The 10512-nt window shown below is 45.4% G+C and overlaps 1 protein-coding gene across 1 annotated transcript; it reads right to left on the bottom strand.

The window, feature by feature from the left end:
* Positions 1-109: 109 nt before the first annotated feature.
* Positions 110-3006, bottom strand: LOC128030658 (DOMON domain-containing protein FRRS1L-like). Its single transcript, XM_052618461.1, has 4 exons — positions 2370-3006; positions 1199-1283; positions 592-730; positions 110-506 (listed from the first exon to the last, which is right to left on the bottom strand). The coding sequence occupies exons 1-4, from the start codon at positions 2572-2574 to the stop codon at positions 183-185; spliced, it is 753 nt and encodes a 250-aa protein (XP_052474421.1). The 5' UTR covers positions 2575-3006; the 3' UTR covers positions 110-182.
* Positions 3007-10512: the final 7506 nt, after the last annotated feature.

Here is a 10512-nt window from a genome sequence, read left to right as displayed (position 1 = left end):
CATTTTAACTTTAAACCATCACTTCTGGCCAAAATACCAGTCTATAATCAGTAATAACACTTCCTCTAGTGAGAAAAAGTCTATCCTCTGTTGTCCTCTTACATCAAAAACCTACCAACAGAAACAGTTTTCCATAATTTATTTATATTTTGCCTGTAAACTGTGAATATTTTATCAGCTGTTTAGATTCTCATCCTGATGACACCTGTCACTGGATCCACTGGAACTATTCTTTTAAAATGAGGCTCAATTTCTTTACCTTGTATGGCAGGTCCCCAAGCAAACAGATAGTACCAGCTCAGGTGCAGGTCCACCAGCGTCTCCTCCCGCGACACGTGAAGAGGCCGTTTGAAGCGGCACGTGACGCGGTTGTTTTCAAAGATGCCCTCCTCGTCCCGCGCCGGGTTGCGCTTGATCTCTTTGGCCCACTGGCCCACGTTGTAGAAATGATGGATCCGTACACGTCCATTATCGTCATGAACGCAGCCCATGACATCATCACCTCCCTGTGACAACAATATTATTGTGTGTTTCTTAAAAGGTCTGAAAGCATTCACACCTTATAAATGCAATCCCTCTCTCTCTCTCTACCATTTTTTTGTCAGAGGAGAAACCGACAGCAACCCATCCATCGGTGTCTGCACTCATCTCAAATTCCACATCTGTGCCAATGCGCCTGAAACTCAGGAAGTATTCACAGGTCTCTGCGTCACAGCCTGGTTTGCCATATCTGCAGCAACAGAAAGGTTGAGAGAAAGACAAAGTGAGTCACACAACAAATCTGGACAGTTTATTCATTCATTCACATTCATGTCAATCCAAACCTGACTTTCTCTGCAAAACATTTTGAAAAAATTGATTTTCATTTTATATTTATTTCTACCTACAATGATGTAAATTTTGACATTTGATGACTTTTGTTTGTTTGGGTGAACTATCCCTTTAAGAATAACAATCAAAACATACATTCAAACATCCTACTACATGATGTGCATATGTATATTTCATGCTCCAGAAGATTTGCTTGAGCTAGAATTTCACTTAACAACAATGAGTAGCAGCTTGACTACTCAGATTGAAATCAATCACACTTGAGTGTACTGGATAGCATGGCAGACTGCAGTTTGATTGCAATACACAGCTTGACATTGGCACTATTGTTTATAGACTAATTTTAACCTTTATTCCATCTGCTCACCTGATGCATCCTTTGGTTATTCCACAGTCACTAACTTTGATGCGGGCAAACGGGTCTACAGGGGGTGCAGTTGGGAAGGGGTAACCTTTATGAGACATTAGACACAAAACATTAATGAACTGGTTTCAGCAAGTCCTACTACAAAAATAACCATTTAATGTATGATGTATTTGTATGCTAATACATTGCAATGTGGGAGTCACAATGACTTGCTGGTTATGGTGTGGTTAAACGTCAGTTTCTTAACCTTAGCTTCGGGTAAAGTTTGCGCAATGTAGCGTGTTGTGTAACATTCTTTTATCACACACATACACACACACACATACAAAGGTTTGAGAAAAAAAAGATCCCTTTATGACCCACAAAGGCCACCTAGCGTCTTTAAAATCTTAAATCTTTAAAATCACTAAAATCTTTGAAATGTTACTTTTTACCAGCCCCAAACCTTTGAACGGTAGCGTATGTTGCATTGTTTTGAACATTATACATATACTGAACACATTTATGCTTTTGAACACTGTACCATCAAGTATGTAACAACAGTGTTCAAAAGCATAACTGTATTCAATATCATGTATAATGTACGTGTTGTAGGTACAGCAAGGTAAATAGCTGTACCTACAGCACTGGTCTAGTCATGTGGCAATAATTGTTTCTGTTTTATTATATTAGATTTGATGTGTTGTGATTTAATGAACCACTGTCTGGGTATCTGCAGTTTATCAAAAAAGTATATTACAAAATACGGGGTTGGGAAAGCCTGCGGGTTACTGAATACAAGTCTAGTGCTGACCAAGGTGCTGATGTTGTACCATACGTTTGTATCAGCGAATCAAAAACAATCTCTTGTAAAAAAAAAAAAAAAAGATACGATATATATATATATATATATATATATATATATATATATATATATATATATGTGTGTGTGTGTGTGTGTGTGTATATATATATATATATATATATATATATATATATATATATATATTTATATATAATTATCAATAAAAGACAATATTATTAACCTATGTAATAGGCCTGTGGTGAGGAATGGCATCAGAGGGTGACCATTCACTACATAGTGCTTTTATGAATTGCACTCACATAGCCTACTGAGAAACAACACAACATGCATTCAAGGCTTCAGATTAAGCGTTACGGTCCATCATACCTTCGTCTGAGAGGTATCTGGATTCGAGAAACTCGGAGGCGAATGTGCTGTAAGAATCTTTATGGGGTTCTTCATGGCCCGGTTCTCCGTGCTCTCCATGGCCGGCCCGCAGTACATTATCATCGGTAGGGCTGGCAGAAACCACCAGCCACCACGTCACATCCAGCAGCACAGAGATCTGCAGCAGCTGATGCAAAAGAAACATGACTGGATGCTCGACCTAAAGACTCGATAATGGTTATCGTATACGCGAAGAGACTCGGGTCTGGTTTACATTTCGCATTCCAGTACTTATCCTTAGACTGATAAAATTAATAAAATGTAGCTAATTAGATCGCTTTGATGGTAAAGCGTTTCTGTCGGTCCGCGGAGGAGGGGGTGCTGAGAGTCGCCAGGATCGGGTGCCGTTAATAAAAAGGGCTAAACCAATCCGCTTATGGTGAGATTTGTAACCGATAGTGATGTTGTTTGATAACGACACGGCGCTTAGTCATAATATCAATCGTATACAGTATTCAGCTATAGCGTAAATAAAATATTACCGAGTTAATGTATATTTCAGAATTTATTTACCGTCGTACAGTAATTTAACACGTTATGTCTCCCCTCTCCGGTCGTGTTTTCTTCTCTCCTCGCCAGTTTTGCTTTCAACAGCATCGCACTACGTGTGGAAATGAAGCGCAGTCAGATACTGTAGACGTTTAAAGGGCAAAGAATGTAAAACTGCTGCAGCAAAAAATGCTATTTGGTTAAATACAAAAAGTTATAAACTAGTAAACATCACATTTTAGATTTCAGTTCGGCTATGTTGTAGCGTAGGCTTTGTTGTTTAGTTAATTTGTATAGGATTTTTAGTTGTGTGTGTGTGTCTGTGTGGTTAACAATTTTGGTTGTTTTTATTTTAATGCTCAATTACTGCAGAGCCCATTTAAATGAATTAAACGTCATTATGTGGCCTTTCATTGTACCATCAGATGTATTATTATACATTTTACAGTAACAAATGTTGTAATAGGTCAGAGGTTCTATAAAATGTAATTACAAAAAGGCCTAAAAGTAGGCTAAAATCAATATTAAATACACAGTCCTTTAATCTTCTTGGAACATTGTGACTTAACTTATTATATAGTAAAATTCTGGTAACTTATTCTGTACAATGTAAGTTCTTAATTAGAGATGCAAAAGCAGATTTTTGAAGTTCTCCTTTTTCAACCAAAAGCTTTTGTCTATTTCACAATGGCAAGGGAGGGTGTCCAAACTTGATCCTGGAGGGCCACTGTCCTGCAGAGTTCAGCTCAAGATTGCCTCGACACACATGCCTGAAAGCTTCTATTACGCTTAGTAAGACCTTAATTATCTGATTCGGGCGTGTTTAATTTGGGCTGGAGCTCAACTCTGCAGGACAGTGGCCCTCAAAGACCTAATTTGGACACCCCTGCACAATGGCAGTAGGGTGAATGTAAACCTCTCATCAACCACAAGATGGCAGTGTTTAATTTCTAAACAAAAAGAAGACGTTGCGAAGAAATATCATGTGGCAATATTGTATCATGAATCTACAGCTTTTTAAGTTTGTAGCATTTTGGGAAACTATGATGTTTATACAGAATATTGAAATTCACTATGGTGTACATTTCAATTGTGATTTTAAATGGTATACTATTATATATAATTTTTATATTTTTGTTACAGTGCACTAATCATTCTGAGATTAAGAGTCAATTTTGGTCACACTGAAACAGCTTTGCTTGTATTTCCCATATCATTTGCACCACTCATTCCTCCTCCTGTTTAACAAGCCCTACTGTAAGACGTCATTCACAGTTTTAAGGGACGACCTTTTCTAGCCAAAATCTACTATGTTGGAATGTGATTCAAGAACAAGAACATAAGAGACCATCAGCATATCCTTGAAAGGCTGAAAATAAATAATACTGGAGAGAGAGAGAGAGAGAGAGAGAGAGAGAGAGAGAGAGAGAGAGAGAGAGAGATCTCACTATCCAAAAGACCTTAGATAAAATCACTGCACTCTTAGGTTCTTTACTGGTATCAAGGGTTCCATGAGGAAACTCTAAAATCCATGGAACCTTTCCATTCCACAAAAGGTTCTTTATAGTGGGAAAAGGTTCTTTTGGTATATCCATTTCTCACATTCATATCGTGTAGTTACAGATGCCAAGTGGCACTATAGCCACAATGTACAGCTTAAAATTCACCCCTCCAAGGGGTCCACTTAAATGCTGGCACCCCTGAATCAGTCTCTCCTCTCTTCTCAGGATATGGAAAATTACCCGCTGCTTAGCAGGACTATTAAAGTCTACCTAAAACGACATAAACTTTAGCCCTATCCCATCTGCACACACATATATAGACATGCTCTCATACACACACACACACACACACACACACACACTGTGTCATGCAGTTATAAGACACTGTCCTCCACCATTGGGCATGCCACCATCCCCCTCCTGCCATCACACAGGCATGATCACTCTGTGTCTAATAGCCTTACTCAATTACGGCCACAGTGCTAGAGGAGAAAGGATGATGAGATCCCCTAACATGTTAATGAAGAACCTACGGCATACCTGCCTTATCTTAATAACCTAAAACACACACACACACATACACTCTCACACTCACACACACAGAGCAATCCGCCAAATGTCAATTGTGTGTCTCCTGGGTATGTGTGTGAGTGTGTGATTGACACAGAGACAATGGCCGGAGGTCCCATTCATAAAGGGGAAAGGAAGGGAGAAAATCCAAGGTTAGATAGAGACAAGTATTCTAATGTTACAATGGAACCTGCCTGACATGTTCAAGAAAGTTTATTTTTAAGGCATGTTTTGCATTTGAACATACACAAACAAAATTTAAACATGCAGTGGTGATATCAAATGAAGTCTTTGATTTTCACTTGTTAATTAACATACTAAAAGGCATATTAACAATATTAACAGTAAAAAAATTGCAAGGTTTAAATTTGAATTAATTTATGTAATTATTCAATGTAAATGTCTTCATTGAACTAAAATGTCAAGCTGTCAACTTAAAATTTGAAACCATCATTAAAGATTAAATATTTAAGTTGAAATCAAAAATAATTCTATGCAGCATGTTCCCTTAATTTAAACAGTTTTACATTTTATATTATGTGCACTTTAAAAATATACTAGGGCCGGGACTTTAACTTCTTTTTGCACCGCGGAACGTTTCTCACTGGATGAGTTTCAGCGGACCGATTATATTATTATTATTATTACTCTTTATTTCAGACTCATGGTCCATATGAAAAGAAGAAAGAATGAAGAGGAAAATACACACAGAGAATTTAAAAGACATACAAGCTTGCATTCCAATGCTTCCGCAAGCTGGAAAAATACCTTGTATCACTTAATGTAACATCATTTAAGACCATTATGATACCATTTTTTGAATCATTCAGCCGACATATGAAATTATACATACACTTCCTTAAGACAGCATGCAAAGTAGGTACATTATTAGATACAAACAATTGGCTTGCACTTGTCCACCTTGGATGTTTAAGCAAAATTCTTAGCGCATCATTAAATGCCACCTGGAGTTTTTGCATTTTAGCTTTAGCATACCTACACCATAAGTGAGCTGTATAAAAAGATGTACAGAATGCCCTAAATAGAGCTATTTTAACAGCATCAGTACACATATAAAATTTACGAGTCAGCATATTAGCTTGCCCATATAACCTACAGCACTGGCGCTGCACATCATCTTCATCATTTAAATCATTTCTAATGATGTGATCCAAGTATTTCACTTTATTTACCACATTCAATACTTGGTCATTGTGGCAGGGGGGGCGTGGTTTAGCGAAGTCTGCAGCGGGAGAGAGGATCAGGAGACGAGCGGTAAGTGAGTGGTTTGGGCAGAAATTATTATCACCTGTTTCTTGTTCTAGTAATTGGCGTGGAGAGGGTATAAAACGCCAGGGGAGACGGAAGCAAGAGAGAGAGAGTCGGACTGCTGGCGGAAGCCGAGACCGGAAACCGGAAGCCGGAAAGCGAAAGCTCCGAGTGAACGTAGCAAAATAGAAGTCACCATATGGTGTTAGAAAACCTTTGTTTTATTTTCATTAATAAATTGACGTCAGCAGTCCAGCCGACCCCTTGTCCTCTTCCTTACCCACACGAACTCACAACACTGGTGCCGAAGCCCGGGAAGGAAGACGGACCGACGCCGCCGCCATGCAAAGCCCGTCCTCCACGCCGCTTGCGGACATCATCTCTTCCCTCGCGGTCCTCCACCGCGAGCAACACCAGGCGCTGCTGGATCTGAGGACCGATCAGGAGCGACGGTTCCAGGCCATTGTCCAGGCCCAGCAGGAGGACCGCGAGAGGTTCCGGGGCTGGTTCGATCGGGAGGTTCGCGCTGAGGCCGCCGGGCCGCCCGCCATGCACCTGCCACTGCACAAGATGGGGGCCCAGGATGATCCGGAGGCCTTCCTGGAACTTTTTGAGAAGGCAGCCGAGGCCTGCGGGTGGCCCCGGGAGCAGTGGCCGGTGCGCCTCATTCCCCTGCTCTCCGGCGAGGCCCAGGTGGCCGCACAACAACTTCCAGTGGCGAACCTCCTGGTCTTCGACGACCTGAAGAGGGCCATCCTTCAGCGGGTCGGCCGATCGCCCGAACAACACAGACAACGCTTCCGCTCCCTGGACTTGGGCGAGGCCGGCCGACCCTTTGCGTTGGCCCAACAGCTCCGGGACTCCTGCCGCAAGTGGCTACTGGCCGAGGGAAGCGACGTGGAGCGAGTCGTCGATCTGGTGGTGCTGGAGCAGTTCATCACTCGGCTCCCCAAGAAGACGGCCGAGTGGGTCCAGTGCCACCGCCCCGCGTCGCTGGAATCGGCCATCCACCTGGCGGAGGACCACATGGTGGCGTGCCCAGGGGTCGGCACACCCCCACCTACTAACTCTCTCTCCCCTTCTCTCTCTCCCCCTTCTCTCTCTCGCCCTGTCCCTCTCCCTAGGTCCCGTCCACCTGGCCCTCCTCGTGTCCCGCCCCGGGGGCGGAGCGGGACGGACCAAGGCCGTTTCGCGAATACAAGGGCCCCGCCCAGGGGGGCGGGCCTCGGCGCTGCGGGAGGGGACAGTACTTCCGTCTCTCCGCTCTCTCCACGCCAATTCCCCTCTCCACTCCCTGCCATTGGGGCGGCGGGTAGGTCTGGGCTGGCCTGTTGGCGTTGCGGGGACCCGGAGCATTTCGTGGACACGTGTCCTGTGATGGAGGTGGAGATGATGGTCCGGGTCCCGGACGACCCACGGGCCACCCCCGGTCAGGCTGGCGAGTACCAAATACCCGTGAGTATCAAGGGGGGTACATATCCGGCCTTGGTGGATTCAGGATGTAACCAAACCTCGATCCATCAAAGCCTGGTTCAACCGGGGGCGTTGGATACAAGCCGCGTGGTTAAGGTGCGGTGTGTACACGGGGATGTGGTGGAATATCCGGTCGTCCCAATTTGGATTCAATTTCGGGGACAAAAACATAGTGTGGAGGTGGCGGTTAGTCCCCACCTCCGGCATCCAGTAATTTTGGGGACGAACTGGCCCGCGTTTACGGTTTTATTGGGGTCGTTATGTGCGGATGCCTCTTGGGGAAATAAGGCACGGAAGGAGACCGCGCGGGTGCAGGTGGGGGAAACTGAGCCAGGACCGCTGGGGCCGGCTTCAGGGGAACCGAGCGGAATCGGGAGACTAACTCTCTCGGAGCACGATGACTTTCCCCTGGAGCAGTCTCAGGATGAGACGCTAAAACATGCGTTCCAACAGGTCCGCACCATCGATGGCCAGCCTCTCCGACCGGCCCTTCCGCTCTCCTATCCCTATTTTGCCATCTTAAAAGACCGGTTGTATCGAGTGACCCAAGACGCTCAGACAAAAGTAAATACAACCCAGTTGTTAGTTCCAAAGAGCCGCAGGGAAATGCTTTTCCATGCGGCTCATTCTAATCCTATGGCGGGCCATTTGGGACAGGCAGCCACACTAAATCGCCTCATGACCCGATTCTTCTGGCCGGGCATTCATGACAACGTGCGCAGGTGGTGCGCGTCTTGTCCGGAATGTCAGTTGGTGAACCCACCGGCCGCCCCAAAAGCGCCGTTGCGCCCTCTCCCATTAATGCAGGCCCCCTTCGAAAGAATTGGTATGGACCTCATCGGGCCATTAGAGCGATCGGCACGAGGACATCGCTTTGCATTAGTCATAGTTGATTATGCAACACGATATCCTGAAGCAGTGGCCCTCCGCAACATTTCCGCTAAAAGTGTTGCGGATGCCCTGTTTCGTCTTATCTCCCGGGTGGGGGTTCCGAAAGAAATCCTTACTGATCAAGGCACGGCGTTTATGTCACGTACGCTACGCGAACTATACGGATTGTTGGGCATTAAGTCGATTCGAACGAGCGTCTATCACCCACAAACGGACGGCCTGGTCGAACGATTTAATCGCACTCTTAAATCCATGATCCGTAAGTTCGTTCAGGAAGACGCCAAAAATTGGGATCGGTGGCTAGAGCCCTTGTTATTCGCTGTGCGAGAAGTCCCACAAGCCTCCACGGGGTTTTCCCCCTTCGAGCTTCTCTATGGACGCCAGCCCCGGGGGGTGCTTGACGTTCTGAGAGAAACTTGGGAGGAGGGACCATCTCAGGGCAAAAACGAAATTCAATACGTACTGGACTTGAGAACAAAACTCCACACATTGGGGCGGCTATCAAGGGAGAATTTGTTAAAAGCCCAGGACCGCCAGAGTCGGCTGTATAACAGGGGAACTAGGTTACGCAAATTTGCACCGGGAGAGAAAGTACTTGTATTACTCCCAACGTCGAGCTCCAAATTATTGGCTAAGTGGCAGGGGCCGTTTGAGGTCGCACGCCAAGTCGGGGATCTCGATTATGAGGTAATACGGTCCGATAGGAACGGGTCGCATCAGGTTTACCATCTCAATCTCCTTAAAAAATGGAATGAGGCGGAATCAGTGATGTTGGCAACGGTGATTGGGGGGGAGGATGATCTCGGGCCAGAGGCGAATCTCAAACCACAATCCCTCGCCCTGGCTCCAGGTGGAGATCACCTCTCGCCATGCCAACTCACTGATTTAACGAAGTTACAGGCAGATTTTGCCGATGTCTTTTCGCCCCTACCGGGCCGTACTAACCTCATTCAGCACCATATCGAGACCGAGCCGGGCGTGGTAGTTCGCAGCCGGCCGTATCGCTTACCTGAGCACAAGAAAAAAGTAGTTCAGGCTGAATTAGGCGCTATGCTTGACATGGGGGTAATAGAAGAGTCCAACAGTAACTGGGCGAGCCCGATAGTTTTAGTTCCGAAAACGGACGGCTCAGTCCGGTTCTGTGTGGATTATCGCAAGGTGAATGCTGTGTCGAAGTTCGACGCGTATCCAATGCCGCGGGTTGACGAGTTGCTTGATCGGTTAGGCACGGCTCGCTTTTATTCGACATTGGACTTGACGAAGGGTTATTGGCAGATCCCCTTGTCTCCATTATCCCGAGAAAAAACAGCTTTCACAACGCCGTTTGGTTTACACCAATTTGTTACCCTTCCCTTTGGCTTGTTCGGGGCGCCTGCAACCTTTCAGCGCCTCATGGATAGAATCTTGCGGCCCCATGCGGCATATGCGGCTGCCTACCTGGATGATATCATTATATTCAGTAATGATTGGCAGCGGCATATGCAGCATCTGAGGGCTGTTCTGAGGTCGCTGAGAGGAGCGGGCCTCACGGCCAACCCAAAGAAGTGTGCGATTGGGCGAGTGGAAGTAAGGTATCTGGGCTTCCACTTGGGGCATGGACAGGTGCGTCCCCAAATTGATAAGACAGCCGCTATTGCGACCTGCCCACGTCCCAAGACCAAAAAGGAGGTGAGGCAGTTCTTGGGGCTGGCGGGATATTACAGGCGGTTTATTCCCAATTATTCGGACCTCACCAGCCCCTTGACTGACCTCACTAAAAAGGAGGTGCCAGATACGGTCCAGTGGACGGAGCCGTGTCAACAGGCTTTTACCCAGGTCAAGGCTGCTCTATGTGGCGGGCCGTTATTACACTCTCCTGACTTTTCTCTCCCTTTTCTGTTGCAGACAGA

The sequence above is a fragment of the Carassius gibelio genome, chromosome A16 (assembly GCF_023724105.1).
Source record: "Carassius gibelio isolate Cgi1373 ecotype wild population from Czech Republic chromosome A16, carGib1.2-hapl.c, whole genome shotgun sequence".
In the NCBI taxonomy this organism is placed as follows: domain Eukaryota; kingdom Metazoa; phylum Chordata; class Actinopteri; order Cypriniformes; family Cyprinidae; genus Carassius; species Carassius gibelio.
Note: the sequence above shows the minus strand (reverse complement) of the source record. Positions and strands in the feature narration are given on the sequence as shown.